Source organism: Solanum verrucosum, unplaced genomic scaffold, assembly GCF_900185275.1.
Source record: "Solanum verrucosum unplaced genomic scaffold, falcon-dt-bn FXZP01000163.1, whole genome shotgun sequence".
NCBI classification, from domain to species: domain Eukaryota; kingdom Viridiplantae; phylum Streptophyta; class Magnoliopsida; order Solanales; family Solanaceae; genus Solanum; species Solanum verrucosum.
Window position 1 is genome coordinate 3,304,522 of NW_026020379.1, and position 19,460 is coordinate 3,323,981.

At 35.1% G+C, this 19,460-nt stretch overlaps 1 protein-coding gene across 1 annotated transcript; it reads right to left on the reverse strand.

Moving 5' to 3' along the window:
- Positions 1-4,785: 4,785 nt before the first annotated feature.
- On the reverse strand, positions 4,786-14,422 carry LOC125838985 (cold-regulated protein 28-like). Its single transcript, XM_049517987.1, has 5 exons — positions 14,225-14,422; positions 7,266-7,442; positions 6,923-7,160; positions 5,266-5,363; positions 4,786-5,173 (listed from the first exon to the last, which is right to left on the reverse strand). The coding sequence occupies exons 1-5, from the start codon at positions 14,366-14,368 to the stop codon at positions 5,108-5,110; spliced, it is 723 nt and encodes a 240-aa protein (XP_049373944.1). The 5' UTR covers positions 14,369-14,422; the 3' UTR covers positions 4,786-5,107.
- Positions 14,423-19,460: the final 5,038 nt, after the last annotated feature.

Sequence of the window (19,460 nt, forward strand, 5' to 3'; positions counted from 1 at the left end):
TAGGTTGTCTGACATAAGTTTGTTGTAGGTCGTTGCTTCTTATAAATAACTAATTTTTCTGTCAAACTATAAATTGACAGTTAATATTTTGCTGTGTTTTTTTGTCTAGAATCATGAGTGTTTGCACATTAATGTGCCATAGTTTGTGCTATAGGGGTTGTGATCTGGACTTTCAGTTTGTTATTAATTGTTAGAGAAAATGTTTTATAGTATCGCTATATGATTCTTTCCTTGTTCTGTATCCTTAAAAAATTGTTTGAATTGGATGTTGGGTGCTTGTTGTAGTATGTCCAACATATCTAAGGTCATGGAGCAACTTCAGATTACCTGGTACATGATCTTAGATAGGAGGGTGTGGAGGTTGCATATTAGGGTAGCAGGTTAGTAAGCAGTAGGCACTGGAACTGCACCAAAAAAGCAGTAGAAAAGCACCAAAACAACACCAAAGTTGCGCGAGAACAACACCAAAACATTCCCCGAAATTGTAGCAAAACATTTGCACCAGATTCTCATAAAACAGTACTAGATTTTCACAAAAACTACACCAAAAAAATACGAAATATAATAGCAAAATAGACAGTATGTTCTTTTGTTTTCATTGCTTGTTTACGTGACCCTTATAGAGTTATAGTCAACCAATCTTTAGAAAAATGGCAGTCTGTTCTTTTGTTTCCCTGAAATGCTAATTAAGCTGTAAAACCATGTTGCTAGTCGTAAAATAGGTACTACAATTAACTGATTCAATTTCAAAAACATCTACTACCCTCACCCTCTAGTACAGGATATCCTTTGGGCATCACTTGACAAGATCATTGAACCTATGTTTATGCATTGGCTTGGGAAAAAGTTAAGGGAAAAAAGCTCTCAACAATGTAATAATGGACCACATACATTATGAACAAGGTACTACTAACTCTACTAAATCTGAACAATTGGATATAGATAACTACTACTAACTCTGAACACTGAACACCAATCACCAATTATCTCGCACTACTAACTTTGAACTCTACTAACAAGGGAAAAGGCTCTCATCACTATGTTTCTAGTCCCTTATATGTAATCTAAATACTCGCTATATATTCATTGGCACCGTGAACAAGGTATTGAAACTTAACTTCCTTTGTTAATAAAGCTAGTCATGAATTGTAGCAAGCAAAATTCCCCCTACCAGAATCTCCAATGCAACAAGCAAAATTCCCTCAACTTCATTAAAAAAAACCAACCAGAACCTCCAGATGAATTAAAAAAAAATACATAGCAGTGTCCTAGGAGAACGAAAGCTATAAGCAACTAAAATTTACATAAGAACAAAAAAGGATGAAAAAATCCTAGAAGAAAGCAACTTTTTAGGCACATACCTGAATATAATAGATTCACGTACCTAAAACCTCATAAGAAAGCAACTATTTCTCTTTGTATAAGATGGATTAACGATTTTGGTACTATATGCTTCAATAGTGTAGATGGTCTCCAAGTCTCATGTCTCAAAATTGCAATTGTTTCAATAAGAAGAGGGGAAAAGTGATTTACATTAGGCGATGGAAGATGGAATCCTTGCTGAAGATGGTCTCTCACGTCGTTCTTTCGTTCAAGAACATGATTTCTCAAGTCTCTGCTTGGATTTTGGAAGAGAAAGAAACATATAATAAAATATATATATCCCTAATATTTATTTGATAGTGGCGACGAATTTAGTTACGGAATATATATATCCGTCGCTTTATATATATTTTTTGTTATTAAAGAATAAATAACTAACAACGATTTATTTTTGTTGCTAAGTCTTTAAAAATAATTTTTATGTTTAGCGACGAACATATCGTCGCTACATCCGTCGCTAGGTATCAACAAAACTTTCCCACTATCATACGTTGCTATTTTTGTAGGCAAATAAAGGTGCCAATTTTTAGCGCCCAATAAAGCAACAAATTTTGGTTTTCGTCGCTAATCCATCGCTAAATGTCATTAGTGTGGATACTAATATTATTTTTATTTATTTAGCAACATATGCATTATTTTGTTGCTAATTCGTTGTTAGACAGTGACAAAATTGTGGTCGTCGCTAGAGATCCGTCGCTAAACACTATTTTTTTGTAGTAAAAGACCTCGGCATAATAACACTCGCTGGTAAAGACCTCGACATAATAACACTCGCCAGCAAAGACCTCGGCATAGTAACACTCGCTGGCAAAGACCTCAGCATAATAACGCATCACATGTCTCATCACGACGTTCACAATCAATGCATACAAGCAATATCACACCACATGGAAGAGACACCAAATCATACAATTCAAGTCCAGAATCATACTTTCAAGCATTTCATCAATCAATCATCAAGGGTCACAATAAGGAAATTCACATTATCATGTTCATCATATAGCCTTTTTCATTTCAACCCCTTTTTATTCATTTAGATATAACAAGTGAACAATTTAAACCCTTCACATTATCCCCATTACTCCCAACACACAATCAACGAGGGAAGCATATGGATTCAACTAGAATACGAGGTTTAAGAAGTCACTTGCCTTAAATCAATCAACAATCACTCCAATAGTTGAGTCTTTCCCTTCCGAATCACTTCCAAAGACACACAATCTATAAACAAGCAAGTATTCACAATCACTTTCCGGAAATAACAACACCCACAACATTCTCTTGAAAGGTAGGTCAATCAACACAATGCCAATTTCAAAAATAAGGTTTGAATCTGAAATTTAATACTTGACAATATTACTCAAGGCTTTAGGAACTCATTAGGGAAAATCATTTCGAAAAAGGACTTCAAAATTAGTTCATAAACTCACTTTTACTTCAAAACTCAAGCTCATGAAGAACCCCCAATTTATCAACCCAAAATCTTGATTTAAACTCATAAATTCAATAATAATAATAATGGGTAATCGAAGATTTAGAGTTAAGAAACATTACCCAACAATTTTATCTTGAAACCCACTTGAAATCACCTCTACCGAGTTCTCCAAGCTCCAAAAATGAAAATGGCCCGAAATTTGGGTTTAAACACTGCCAAGGATCCTTCGTAAACACGGACCCCTGCCCCCGAACACAGCAGGTCTCCCACAAACGCGTGGTTCAGTGCATTGACCTCCCGCGAATGCGGGGTTCTCACCCCTCCTCTCCGCGAATGTAGAAGGTTGCACCATAACACAGAAAATCAGTCTACTCAAAAATCATTGAAAGGACCCTCGGGATTCCTTCGGAACCCCGTACACACAAACCATAAATGCAAATCAATTATACTTGACGTTCTGAACTCAATGAAACCGTCAAAACATGAATTTGAGGTCTCCTCGACCTGACATTCATGAAAACCACAAGAAACTAACTCAGGGCTAAAAAGGCTAAAACAAGCTGGGGATCTCTCAAAAATCAACCAAGACCTCACCTAGGCCTAAAAGCATCCCCGAATGTTGACCAAGTAAACCCAAAGGCTAAAATTTCACAATTTCACAAATTAGGACCTCAAATCCTCAATAAAGACTCAGAAACTAAAACCGACAATTCTCACAACTCACATTTCACATTGCGAGACTGATGGTAACGACAGAATTTCATTCTGACACTCAAAACTTCAAAAGACCCCAAAAACCACTTTTTGAACAACTTAGCCTTTAATCACAAACTTACCAAGTTCTCAACTTTGAACTCATAGTTCAAAACCAACTTTTCAAACTCAATCATAAACGACTCGTGGTCGATAACGGGAGGGAAAAATGGTAAATTCACGAAACTTTCCAAAAATGACTGACCGGATCATCACTGTGAGTGAGATTGTTTCATTCATATGCCCCAAAAATTGTGATAAATATTGATGTGGTTCAGGGCATCTCTCTTGAAAAGCGAGAGCACGTAAGTGATGTAAACTTGGTGATCTATTCTGCTTTTTTGCTTGATAATATGATTAAATTTTCCATGAATATGATGTTGTTGAGTCAGTTTTGGAGGCTACGCCGTTTTAATAAAAGTATCTTGTTTTGAATTGCTAATTTGCATAGAAGGTTAGAGGCTCGAAAGACCATGATCGTATTATCAACTTTGTGACTCAACAATCCCTTACATATTTTAATCATGCTTAGCAATGGTAAATAGATATGATAGAATTACGCAAGCACCACATCCGTAGACTAATAACTCTGTGAACAACTCTTATATTATATATATTCATCTACTTACTTGCTTTAGTTATAATTAGTAGTATATTAAACAACCAAATAACTCTCTTGAGTTGACAACACTTGTTCTCATAATTATAATACCAATTAAATCCTTGATTGTCAATCACTTCATTATTTGCAACCACGTAATAAAGGAGATTATTTACCGCTCTTGCATAAATGAGTTTATGTTTCCCTTCTGGTAGATTATTTTTTTGTGTTGTACACAGAGTCATCTACACTAATTGTGTGGGATAAGGCACAAGTACCCCTAGACTGTAACCGAAATCCCAGAGACACATTTTAACTAAACTAAGGTCCTATTACCAACCCGAACTAAATTTTTTTGTAATTTTGTACACCTTTTTGCCTTATGTGGCATCCAAACATCTCTCACGCATCTCAATTACGTGGAGTCACGGAGTGTGCCACATAAGCCAAAAGGTGTATAAAGTTACAAAAAAATGAGTTCAAAGGGTAATAGAACCTTAGTTTAGTGAAGGTGTGTCTCTGAAATTTCGATCATAGTCTAAGGGGTACTTGTGCCTTATCCCTCATTGTGCTGTAGTATAAATAACTTTGTATAACATAAAACACAAAAACCAAAATTCACAAACTTTATATCATAACATCTTTCTCTAAATGTCATTTACAAATTTAATGCAATGGAGAAAAACTCTATGCAGATGTGATTTAGCTTCTTTTCCTAGTCGCTACTGTATTAGCTAAAAACTGGCCCATTTTTCTACAGAAAAACAAAACTCATCTTTTGTAATTAGCACCTTCAAACTTGTCAAATGTCGTTTCATTAAACAGGCACCAGCTTGTGTTTGTAAAGCATTGTTTCTCCGGCATTGCACTACACCTTATCTGCCGTTCAAAAAATGACTTCACATCACCTTGGGGCATGGTTGTGGTTGATTTACTTATTCCTTTCTGTGGGAACATGGCGTTAGCAACTCCTGGACTCTAAATTTTCCGGTTGGAACAATCTAAAAGGTACATGTACATTGATCAGACATGGGACCTTAAAAAACAATATTTAAGATTTAAACATGATTAGAGGGTCAATGATGCACATTACTTGCTCATTGTCTGCAGTATCTGTCATGGCTGTCTTCAGCTTTTTGCTCCTCGAGTTTTCTTCGAAATCTTCATCCACAAAATTCTGACCTGAACCTTCTGTGAGTATATTTAAATTTCAGTATCAAAGAAACTTACAGAAGTATAATTCACATGAGCTATAAACATATCATTACCCTGGTTTTGCTGAAACCAGGAATCAACCATGAAGCAAATTCTTACATGTATGTATATATATAAGAGCAATGCCCCACACGGAAGAGAAAAACCTAAGAGAAGTATTTAAAGAAGATTACATCAGAAAAAGAGGAGGAGGAAACCATACAATCAACACTGGCTCCCAGACTACTGATATTTTCCAACTCAAGTTTTATCCAAATGGAGAAGGTAATATAACTGGGTATCTGCAGAAAGCCTAATGAAGAATTTGGACAGTAACTGCACAACTTGAACAAATGTTGCAACACATATATCCCATGTGACTATGAGGACTCAGCTATGCATTAGTAGCCCCTTTCTTTTCAAAGATTATACAACAATCCTCTTATCCTTCATTGAGCCATGTTTTTTTTTTTTTAATGACAAGGGAAACCCACAGCCGCTACCCTTTGGGTGCCCCCGCTCCTATGCAATAACTCGCAAACCACTTAGGAGAGGTAACCCGCACTAGACAAGCCCGATGCGATGAGCTCGACCCAGAAGGCAAACCCCTTCATTGAGCCATATTTCCAAATAAATTTCCTCATCATTTACTCATCAAATGCAATGTTTTTATATCTTTAAGCCCAATAATTTCACAAGAATGAGAGGAATGTGGGGCCACTATTACAAGGTTCAGTTTAAATCAACAATGTGCACATATTTGAACGCAAATAGGTTCTGTTTTAGTCCTTGGCATATGGATTTCAAGACCTGACCAAGTTTAAGCAAATAATGCTCCAGACATTGCAAGAAAAACAACATTAACATCAGCAACATCCACTAAAACATGGAGAAACTGTACTAACGAAGCCAAAGCATCTGTAATGTGTTCATCTTTCCACTCTGGCACTGTTCCTCCAACTCTCTTAAGTAAGACATAGCAATTGAAAAGTGTAAACATAAACGGAACTAGTTTAGTTTGTTATCCTAAAGGAAAATGTCCCCTGCCATAGAACTAGTTTAGTTTGTTATCCTAAAGGAAAATATCCCCTGCCATAGTCATCCCAACAAACTGCTTACCACACTGATAAATAACTCGCAAAACCAAAAACTGTTGATGCTGATTCAAGTACTCTACAATTTAAGTAGCAGGTCAATGAATGTTTGAACTCAACCATTCTTGACCACATGCAGACAATTTATATACTTATCAGAGGAACTGTGGCACATGACTAATGCAGTTACCTTATATGAGCATACAAGGAACCAGGTTTAGATGTTACTGATCACTAAATGAATGCAAAACCACCCTAAATTATGCCTGTTGAATGCTCATTTATGCTTCAATTCCAGAAAAAATCCCTGTGATACAGAACCAACAAAACTGAGAGAGAGGTACTACAAGAGAAATCTATTACCTCGTTTGGCAATTAGCATAAATGATAATACTAAAATAACTAAAACCTTTAACTCCTGAAGTAAGAAGAATATGCATATTATGATGAAGTATAGCTTACCAGCAATTCTGCTAACTGTTTTATGAAGTTCTGCAGGGATGGGAAGGGGCAGATTCGATCTTTCTTCGAGTCCATGAGATGAAGTACTCTTATCTCTTCTTTGCTTTTCCTCAGTAAAGAGTCTAGAACATAATTGGAGATCCGCAACGTGATGGTACTCATCACCCTGCCCGACCAATAGCTCAGGTTGGTCACTCTCAATATTGATCTTCCAACATCCATCTTGCCAAGTAGTGAACTGGAATAGAGAAAAGAAACTCTCAAACAAGATTTTCTTTTGGGAGAGTTGTGGAGTGGGTGGGAGGCAGAAAACAGAGAATTCAAGTATCAGTGATTTTCTGACCTGCTTATTAGCTATATCATTGTTGAACAGCTTTTTAGACAAATTTCTGGAACTCCTGTTCAGTTCCACACAGCCAGCACGCAAGACCATTGATCTGTGCAACTGCTTAACAAATGATGTTTCAAGACAATCAAGAAATGTGTTGTGCTTCTCATTTGTCCATCCCATGCACTCATCCTGAAGTCAAAATACGAAACATGCAAATCTATGAATTTTCTAACTTTTAACAAGTTAGTGAAGAGAATCACAAGGAGATTAAAGAATGTATCCTTGAACTTCCTGAAGATCCAAGTGTCAAGTATCTCCAGTTATCTACTAAATTAATCCAACAATGATAGCACTAGTTATTGACTTACCATAAGCTCTCTTTAACTTTTTAAGGCTGAACCCATAGCATTTAAATCCTGGATCCACCTCTGCTTACCATAAGCTCTCTCTTTGACTATTTAGTAAAAATGCAACTTTTTCTTTATTGTTTCCTTTTCTTTCTTGGATAGCATGTCTAGCTCATTCCTTTGACTTTTCAATTTTCAATTTCTAGAGACCCTCACATTCCATCTCATTTTTCATTTCTTTCTTTGATATTGTTTTGACTTAAGTTTCAAAATCCCCAGCAATATGAGTACTTCCTCTTTTTTTGGCAGTCTCTTAAAAATTATAAACATGTACTTCTTGACTAACCTATCCTTATCTCTTTACAATAAATGTGCACTCCATTTGTGTGCTTTATGCTATGTAATCAGTATTTACTTTCAAGAACAACTAATATTAAGGGCAAATTAGGAAAAAATATTTAATTTTATCTTCTCTTTCTAAATTGATAAGTATTTTAGACATATTTTTAGTAACCATGACAACTAACTGGAGGAAGTACCATTCACCTCATACACTCGCTTGAGAATCATCACGGATGAAGTTTATAGAAATATGTATTCAAGTGTTTGTTCAAAGAAAGAGAGCCTCAAAATTGAAAGGTTAATCTCCCAATAATTTTTATTTTTTTTTGCATTTTGTCAAGAAATGAAGTACCAGAACAGATTTTTTTTGCATTTTGAATGGTTGCTTAGTTTGCTATATAGAATGTAAGGTACTTAAAATAATGCTATTATCGATAGTTTTCAAAGTAAGGAAACTTTTCGAGGGCAATTGTAGAAAGGATGATGTTTTCTTGTGATAATTGTATTAATTATAATTTGCTCATCAATTTTTTGACATCATAAAATTTTATACATCAAATCGAACATTTATCTTTTTTTTGATAACCAAATTGTTGTAGTTGAGATTCAAACTCAGGTAGGGCATATGTGGAGAAGGGTCAAAAGGGCACGCTGGCCAACCAACCTAGTCTAACAGAGTGTTCTTAAAGTCGCGTGTATGCCCTAAAGCGAGGCTCAAAACTTGTTGAACGCTTCGCCTTGCTTAATGTGCGCTTTGGTGTTGTCATCAAGGTTCTAAGGCATATTTTTCCTTGACAATGAGCCTCTTCTAAAGAGCCGAAACTAAACAATTGATATTTCACTTTATCATAGAAAAAATTCAATTTCTTTATTCATATATTTGTCATTCATGCTTATATTTGTTAGTCTTGGATTAAATATATATATTTGTATGTTTTCTCCCTTAGCGCCTTTTGTTATTAATTAAAGCCCACACTTCATTTGCACTTAAAGCCCCAATGGACCTTAGAGCTTTTTGCTTTTGATAACAGTGGTCCAACATATAAAATCAAACATTTATCTTAAAGGTAGAGATTCACCCATCCTCTTAAAGTCCTAGATACGCCTCTGCCAAGAGCTATCTTTTGAGGTTGACTTAGGCCCAAGGTTTATTTCCTTTCCATGATATCAGAGCCAAACACTTCACTAAACTTGGTTTCTCCTATGTTTGGCTCTTATATTATGCTCTCATGCACCAGATAGCCAGGTCTGAGGACATTGATTGAAGGAATGAGTTGTATCCTTATATGTTCTCGACATTCTTGCGCAATTCCCATCTCATGAGCTACCTTTGGATGTTGAGTTAGGTCCATAATATAATATTTCAGCCAAATCTATTCCTATTTTTGGTTTACCTAATGTTCGGGTCCCAAATGTTATATAGTCATTCTACAGATGTCCAGCCACGGCATGCCAGGGAGAGGGAGGTATTAAGCGTCCTGCATTGCTCGAGGAAACGGGATGGTGTCTCCTTAAATGGTCATGGATAATCCTCACCTTATGAACTAACTTTTGAGGTTAAGGTCCATTTTTTGAACAATTTTCAACAAGTGGGTTGAACTCCAAGCTCTGGGATCATTATACTTTAATTCACTAACAAGAGCACCCTAGCTCTACATCGTAAGGGAATCCACGGCGTAGCACATGAGTAGACAAAATGAAGGAAAGAAAAAATTCAACAGACTGTCATTTGGCATTGTGTTTTCATCCCTTGAACAGACACATCAAAATTTAATCAGAACGAACGGGAAGCTGAAGGCATCACCCACTATGGGAGCACAGATGCACGAAATTTGTCTGAACAAGTGACCTAAGCATACTGAGCACTTTATTTTCTCACATTCATGATGCACTAAAGTGGTAGCACGGCAATACTTTTGATAAGTCCACTTTAACAGGCAAGTAAAATGCACAGAAACCAGGAGGAGTAAGCACTTTTAACAAGACTTTTTACTTTATGGGGGTAGGGATCTGTGAAATGCTTGATAAAATGTTTGAAATTTTTGAGATCCTCTAAGGCTAGAATGGTTCGATAGACAGGAATCTTTAACACTGGCATAACACTTAAAAGAACTCTAGTGCACTGAATTTTGTATCTACCCACCAACCCCTTCGTTGTACCTTTCAAGTTTTCAACTACCAATTCCGACAGACATTCTGATGCTGCTACAGGTTATTGCATTTGTGCTCTTTCATTTCCTGACAATCTAGGTAGTATGGAGAAAAACACATGAATATGGAATTTTCAATAGACAGCAATCTTTTAACACTGGTATAACACTTAAAGGAACTCTAGCTCATTACATTTTCTATCTACCACCAACCCCTTTGTTGTACCTTTCAAGTTTCAACTACCAATTCCGACAGTCATTCTGATAGTGGTTCAGGTTGTTGCCTTTGTACTCTTTCTTCTTTTCCTGACAATCTTGGTAGTATGGAGAAAAAAACTCGAATATGCAATTTTTAAAAAGAGGTGCACAATTTGTTACATCCTGAACTTATAAAAACAGAAGGTTTAGTCCTATGAAGGGCGAAAGAGATGAATACAGAGAATTCAAGTAAAATTTGATTAAATTTAAAGTAGCATAGGAAGACTAAAGTGGAATACAAAGCAAAATTGGAAGATATCATGGTCATGTCACTGTAGAAACCTCTGGGGAAAAAACTAGTGCTTGCCAGATATATAAATAAAAACACTAGTGCTTGGAGCAACAGGAGAATTTAATGAGCAATGAATTGGGGAAATTAAGAAGAAATGAAGTGACAGGAAATCTTAGGCTTGCTAGAAACATATTTCTATCGCAAATTCAACACTTGAACAGTTCCCAAACCACTCTCTCTAGAGATCCACAAAATATCTTCCTTCTCCCAGAAACATCATTCACTATCTACACTGCGTCCCATTTCCAAAAAGGTACTTCTACTTTGACCATCATAATAACATTAGGGCCAACAAGTTTCCCCTTCTCCTTCAGCAGACAATGTTTTCGCCTCAGTCTCTCATCACTGATATTGTTAGTCGTATTCCTTCTATTTATTGATATACGAGGGAAAATTGAGTGAGGGCTCTTCCCTCATGTACTCCCCAGAAGGAGGACCTAACTCTCTCTTGAAGTCAGAAAGATGTTTTTTGAAAAGAGTCCAATGTGACTCTAGTTGCCTCTGCAGCCTCGGTGCTTAATAATAGTTCTACTTTCTCTTTCTTATGGGTGGAATAGTGGTTCTCCTTTCTTTTCTCTATGATTCACTGTTAAAAAACATTTCACTTTCTTATACTTCTCTCCTTGTCTTTCTTTCCAATAGTGGTAATAGAAACATAGCTAACTACAGATAGTAATCTCCCAATCAACTTAGAAACTTTATTAGGTCAAATTTTGTCCTTGTACAGTGATTCTGTTGCATGATTGATTAGGTAGCACAAATATAATGTCAACTTCTAATGTAGCAACTGGAACCAAACAGTCATATGTTGAAAAACATAGGTACACTAGGTATTGTAGAATTACTGAAAGCAAAAAGTAGCACAATACTGATAGTTAAGGTACTGTTCAATTTTTAACAAGCTGAGTAGGTGTTCATATTTGTCAGTCCTTAAACAGAAAGCAGCATATATATCTGCAAGAAACTTCAAGAATAGAGTAGGTGGGTCTTTGCCAGATATGTCGAAAATAGGATACAATTATGTCACCTTCTTAATAACTTGTACACCAAATCTTAGTATAAAAAATGAAATTAACCAAAGGAGATAATACAACTAGATTTGCATGGAGAGACTAGGGAACCTAAGGTATTTGAGAACAAGAGCATTTTGTAGGAACACATTTTAATAGTGTAAGTCTAAGCTTCTGATTTTAAAGACTAGGAAAACTTTGAAGTACTTCCTCAGACTACAGTAACCTTACCAATGCATTGGGATTTCAGACGAAACATCTGTGTGACTGCAGCAAGTGATTGACTGCATCTCCAGGAGTATGCATGAATATCCAAGAAGTGCATACAAATTTCTTGACAGATTTGTTTTGGACAGCCAATAAGGATGGTATCATTGTGGAATCAAGCTATAACGTGCTGGCAGGCAAGAGAAGTGAAAGGCAATGGCCATGGAAGATGATATGGAAGGTAGAGGTTCCTCCTAATCTCCTATAGTGGCCAGGTTTGGTTGGATAACCATGCATGAACCTTGTATAACACAGGGAAACCTTCGAAAGAAGGAGACACACTCATGCAGCAGGCGTGCCCTGCAATTTTTGAAGGATTGCGGTCCAACTCTTCTGTAATTTTTTGAGACACCTTCTGGGAGCTATGATAGCAATAAACTTTTACTTTACTAATCAGAAAACTACTAGGCCATATTTAGTTAATATCGAGCAATGGTTGTCATAGCATTTAAGAACACTGGGTTCTAAAAGTGGCAACATAATAATGACATTCATTGACTAGGAATCAATGATAAACTACAACTACTTAAAACAAATGAATCAGCATAAATTACTGCTAATAAGAAAAGACCATTCTGCCAGACATACTAAGTCTATTCTTAAGATACATCAGCTATTTAAAGCTACTAATGAAGTAATCAACAGCCAGCCTTCAGTTAGTTTGTTCGAATATCTGAAAACCTAATAAAAAGGTGAAAGTGACTCATGTACAAGTAATGCACAATGGAAAATCCTCTTCTCTTTTTTTGAGAAGTAGCGGAAACGGTTAACCATGAAGGAAGACGTTAAAGTTCATCAATAATCCCCTACATGCTTTCTTTTCAATTTGCTAATTTTACAGAGTAAACATTCCTGGCCATATGATTAAACCCCCGCCTGTTTCATCTCAATACCAAGGAAAGAGAGGGATAAAAAAAGGAGAAGAATAACACACACAACTGTGCTGTTACACAGGATGGTTGATGTTTGTTACAACTCCACTGCGGCTTCACAGAGACAGAAGTTGTGTGAGCAAATATTGCAGTCTGTAGTATTTGCAAGCTGACAAATATTTAGACCATCCCCTACCACAGAGACTCTATTCTTACCTTACCAAACTCAATAATGAAGTGTGTCTTTTTTTTCCAATCATAAAACACTTCGCACCTTTTTTTTTTGGATAAGTAAACGCCATTTCATCATAAAAATAAACCAAACTTATCCCATGCAAGATGTTTTCTTAACGAGATAAAAAACAGAACTTAATTAAGCATAACACATCCACATATAAAATCTTCAATCTGATCTACAGTTAGTACACCGACCTTGATCCTACCTTAGGAGGTAGAGAGACTATTTTCGATAGACCCTCAACTCAAAAAAACATAGAGAGAGAGAGAGAGAGAGCATATCAAAGCATTCTGGAAAAAAAAACATAACTACAACAAAATAATACAATAATCGAAGAGCAATAAAATAACAGCCATCGAACGACAAGAACTTCCTGAGTAATACTACGACTACGAGGTGTAGAAAGATAAGTGAGACAACGCTCTATTACCTACTAACCTCCCACCCTAATTCGTCTCCTCCACAACCTCCTATCTAAAGTCGTGTCCTCGCTTAGCTAAACTGTGTCATGTCCTGTCTAATTACCTCTTCCCAATGCTTCTTCGGGCCTACCTCTACCTCTCCAGAACCATCCATAATCAACCTCTCACATCTCCGCATAGGAGCATCCGTGCATCTTTGCTTCACATGCCCCAACCATCTCAGTCTTGCTTAACGCATCTTCTCCTCCTCCGGGGCAGCTCCCACCTTGTCCCATATATCTTAATTACTAATCACTCCTAGTATAGACATACATCCAACACGACATTTTTTATATCCGCAACTTTCATCTTCTAAACATGAGATTTCTTAACTTGCCAACACTCCTCCCCATACTGCATAGAAGGTCCAACCACCACTACGTAGAACTTGCCCTTAAGTTTAGGCGGTCCCTTTTCATCAGTCATCACTCAAGACTCCATATGCAAGCATCCATCTCATCAACCCAACATCAACATGAAGTGTGACATCATGGTCAATCTTTCCGTCTCCTTGAATAATAAACTCAAGATACTTGAAAACAAATCATCATTAAAATTCTCAAATATAAGCAAATACCTTTCTGAAAACATAACGAAACACGAATATATAATCAACTAGGTGATTCTTTAGCAAATTGTGTTACCGCCGTTCACAGAATCTAACGTAAAAAAACTCCTATCTAAATATACAATAGATACAAGAAAAAAAAAAGGTGAAAAGAATATAAGATTACCGTGGTTACATTTCCAGTCTGAACCAAATCATGTTTGAAATTCTCAATTATCAGAGAAGAAGACTCCCCAGAGTTCGATCGAGTCAACACGTCTATGCAACTCTCCGACGACAGTGGCGAGTCACTCCGGCAGCTTTCCTCCATTTCCGATGTCCGTGAATGTAAGATCTCAAAGAACAATGAAGAAGAGAAAAAGAACCCTCTGGTCTCTCTCAAGTTGGGGGACTTTACGGTGATGGCCCCTACGAAATTCTTACGTGGCGACGCTTTTCCGCGTGGCAGTAACAGTGAACGTCGCCACGTTAGCAGTATTCATAATATCTTGGGCTAATGATAGCCAGATATTTTTTCAGGGACAGTTTTGGGTTTTTGAGGAACTTTCTAGAAACGTATGAAGGGTGAGAGTCCCTTTTGTACCTTTTTATTATTTTTATTAGTATATTTTGAAATGTCTCAATATGAAGGGAAAAAAAAAAGTTTCATTTGAATTAAATTACTAAAACTACTACATTCGATAAAATTAAACAAAAATAAAAATTATCAGTTTGGTTTGACTTTCTAATTTATAACTAGTTGATGAGAAATTGATAATAGAAAAACAATAGAGACAAGAAACAACCATTTCAAATGAATATAAGAGATCAACATTTCTAAATATTTAATTATTTTTCAGCATTGTGTCAAAGTTTTAATATATCACCGTACTAAAATTAAATAAAATATAATCAATTTTTAAAATATGAAATTAAATTAAATCAAATTAAAATATAAATTTTTTAAATTAATTTCATTTAATTTGCGATTTAGTTTGATTTTCCACGAAACCATCATGAACACATGTAATTTAAATTGGGATGAATGATTTTATTTGTTCTTTATAGTTTGGTTTTTATTGTTCTCCCTTCAAGTGAATTTTGTAAAATAAGTGCTTTCAAAGATTGGCAAAAAATATTTTTAAGAAGTTAAAAAAAAAGTATTATTATTTTTCAAAATTTTTTTTTTTTTAAAAAAATCACTTTAAGAAAAAGAAACACTTTTAAATGTTTGACCAAACATTAATTGTTGTTCAAAAGTAATTCTTTAAAATATATTGGTAAAATGTAAATTACTTTTTACCAAAAATACTTTTTTTGTTCATGTTAACAATTTAGCTAAATTAGCTATAAATTGAGAAGTACTATTCTTAAAAAGAATCCAAATGGAGAACAACAACAAAAATGAAACTCAAACAAACAGAGATTATAAGATGAATAAATATCTATGTGAGATATTTTAGTTGTCTCTTGTCAATTGTCACGTCTGATTGTCAAATAACAAATAATATAATGGGTAGGTATGAAGCCATTTTCTTATCTGGTTAGTCAAAGTGAATCTTGAATGCATGAAGATGAGTACCACGTTCTTATTTAGTTAAATAAAACTTTTGTCAGCTGGTAAGCCCCGAAATGTCGATCGAAGTTAAATCTTAGCTTAAGCTTCAAAGAAAAAAGTCTAACGACACAAACTCACACCAGAAGTCTCGAGGTCCAAACCAATCATGCCTCAGCCTAAAATGACTCTTCCAAAGCTAGTGAAACCGTTGAAATTGTGTTCTGAGACCGTCTTACTGAACTTTTGACTGAAGTCAGCCGTTCAAGTTTCAAAGACTTCAAAACACAGAAACTTACACAAAACCCAGACGAATGACCCAGCGACCAAAATATCAGTCCCAACAAGTCATAAATGGCTTGAGTTCGCTACAGGAAAACTCTAAACACAGAAAAGATCAGAAAAAGGAGAAAATGACCTGGAGAGCCATTACAACATTTGGCGAAATGGTTTGGTCGGTACTCTTGTACTTGTATGAGTTTGTATTGTGAATCTTTCTACTTATCCATTTGTCCCATGAACTCATCGAAACTCAATATTTTAGACACAATTTTTGACTTGGCATCCTATGTGGCAAGAGTCTTCACGGAGCGTGTGAAACACAAAACATGAGCGTGAGACCTTTTAAAAAGGCTATAACCATCATTTTTTGAGCTTTAAGGGCATCTCCAACCTACACTCTATTTTACTCCCCAAATATAGAATTCTCTATTTTTCAGACAATCAACTCCAACTTAATTCTCTATTTTACTCTCTAAAAAAGAATCTTTTTCTCTCTCCTCAATATTATATTATTATTTATATTTCTATTTCATTTTCTTATTTCATAATATAAATATGTTCTTTCTTTTTTTTCAAAATAATCGCTCTATATAATTTTCATGTAATATAAAATATTTATTTTTCAAATTCTTTATTTAATATAAAATTATATTTTATTCTAAAATTTTAAAGAACAACTACGAATAATTGAAAAAAATAAATCAACAAGCACAATCGCAATCACAAGCACAACAATTCTCTAGATCAAACACTATTTTTTTTTAATATTGTTAAATCTGAAACGACCTACATGATTACTAAATTACTGTTGTAATTTTTTTAAATTATTATGTTATGTATTGTATTGTTATCTTGTATTTAAATTATTATGTCATGTCTTATATTTTAAATTAAAATTCTCTTCTTATCATTTAAATTTTGTGCATTCTTCATAGTGAAAATCAATAATAATATCAAATTATCCCTTAAAGTGACGAAAACTGAAAAAAGAATATTTGAAATATTGTTAATTCGGAATGAAAGTAGTATATATTAAATAATATATTTTTTAAGATGTTGTATTACATTTTTAAAAAATTATGAATATTAGAAATGTTATTAATAGTCTTATATAATAAAATAATATGTTAGTTACAAATAATAGAAATAATATTAAATTAATAAAAAAGTGAAATACAGAGGATGAATAGTAGTTTTCCAAATTTGGAGAACTACTATTCACCTCTCTATAAACAGAGAATAAAGAGCTTTTTAGAGGGTGATTGGAGACCCAATTCTCTATTTTACTCTCCAAATATAGAGAATGGAGAGTAAAATAGAGTGGGGTTGGAGATAGTCTAAAGACCATTTTATTCCTTCTTTGCACTCGACACAATTGTTGGACAAAATTGAGCATTTTTTCTAACCTCTTTCTCGATCTTCTCTCTCCAATTTTCTTCTCCTTTATTTGTTTTTCCTTCGATCTACTCATCTCTTTTTTTCATGCAACTCCAGTTTGTTGTATTTTGTTGGTCTTCACCATGACAGCTCAATGTTGCTATTGTTGACTCTATGCTGAACTTAGGACGTCAAGGACACCAACTAATCCTGGAAGAATATTTTGGGGTTGTCAAAACTGGTAATGGCTGTGGATTCTTCGATGGGCTGATGCAAATAATTCAACCTGTCAAGAACAATACAATTTGAAGAACCCATCAACGAATTCAGAGCAAGGAAGACATAAAAGGTGAGGAAGACAAGAAAGACATGGAAGGCAAGAAAGATCAAGCATTAGTATTGATATCATTGTTATTGTGATTATTGTGTTGATATTTTAAGATGTATTGATTTGTATTATGAATGTGCAATGATAATGAAATTGCATAACAAAGACATTGGCTTCAATGTATAGTTGATTGCATTGGTTGCAACTTAACAAAGGCATTGACTTCATTCAAACACAAATTCATAAAATAAAATAAAAAGTCTCCAGAACAGCTCCTTAACACATTCAAACACAAATTCATATACAAAAACAAAGTCTTCAGAATAACAACTTAACAATAGTCGAAAATGAAGGCAAAACCAAAATTGTTGGGATCAAGTCATTAAGCTAAACAAAGAGGAATCTAATGTGTGTCTTGAGTGCTTGGTGAGGCATGAGCGTCTGTTGGCTTGAGTGCGTCTTTAACTCTCCTCTCGTAGCTTTCTTTGAGTAATTGCAACTCTTCTCGTCCACCTTAGTCCATTGGATTTGTAACCAAGATCAATATTGGTAGGAGTTGAACTTGTCAATGTAGGACTATGTAACATTGTACATAGATTAACTAATATCAGTTAAATGTCTCTAAATGATAGAATACATACCCTCGCAATTACACTGTCATTTGATCTACATAAGACACCATAACCAACTATTTTTGTATTTTTTTTGTCTTGGTTTCTTATATCTAAGAGTTATACCACCTCTTAAAGTTGTGTTACTCTTTCGCTTTTTACCAGCAGCACTAGAAGTTGATTGTTGAGTACCTAATAGATTTGTATCAGGTCTTACACCAGTTAATGTAGCACTAGTAGGCCTTTCCTTAGATGTTGAGGAAATTGTAGGCCTCACACCAGTTGATGTAGCACTGGTAGGCCTTTCTCCAAATGTTGAGGCAATTGCACGTCTCACACCAGTTGATGTTGCACTGGTAGGCCTTTCCACAGATGTTGAGGCAGCTATAGGCCTCACACCTGTGGTAGGTGTCACACTTGGACCTGCATTTACACTTGGTTGACTTTCAATTGTAGTATTGTAAAATCAGATGTAATAAATGCTCTATCACTTCTACAAGTTTCAGCAGTTCAAGTTCCAGCATTTTGCTACAAACATATCTTAAAGTCAAAAGTACAACTAAAAAGTGCCAATTTTAGTGAAAAATATTAATACTAAAACACAACTTACCAGAGTTGGACATCCTTTTTTGTTATGTCCAAGAGTTTCGCACACAGAATATTTCATTTTTCTTCCCTTCTTCGTAGGCTTTCCAAGCTTCTTCTTAATAAGTTCATCACTATTTTCTCTTATTTCTACCTAGTCTTTCTGGCATGGCGGTTATTTCAGGTGGTTTCATGCTTGGTCTTGTGTTTTTTGGCCACATCTTCATATTTGTCATAGGTTGAATAAACTTATTATATGCTTTCAAGTATGTTGTGCAGCCATATAATTAAGTTCTTTAGTAAGCTGTGAAATAGAGAGAAGGTTGCATTTTAAAGTCAAGAACAAACAACACATTCTCAATGATATGATCACCAATAACATTAGTATTACCAACATGTGAAACTCAAATAACATCTCCAGTAGGTAAATTAACCATTTCCTTCTAGATTTTGGCACTACTTTGATTCTATCTAAGAGTTCAAACTGAGAAGTCATGTGATTAGATGCTCCAATATCAACTATATACTCCTTATGGACATATTTTGACACTAAGGCAATCAAGAAACTACCTTCAGTTGCAGCTTTAGAGGAATGTTCTCCTCCCTTCTCACTTCCCATAGACATCATTTGTAAGATCAGATGATATTGGTCTTGTGTGAAAAAAATAGCATGAGTTAAGGGAAT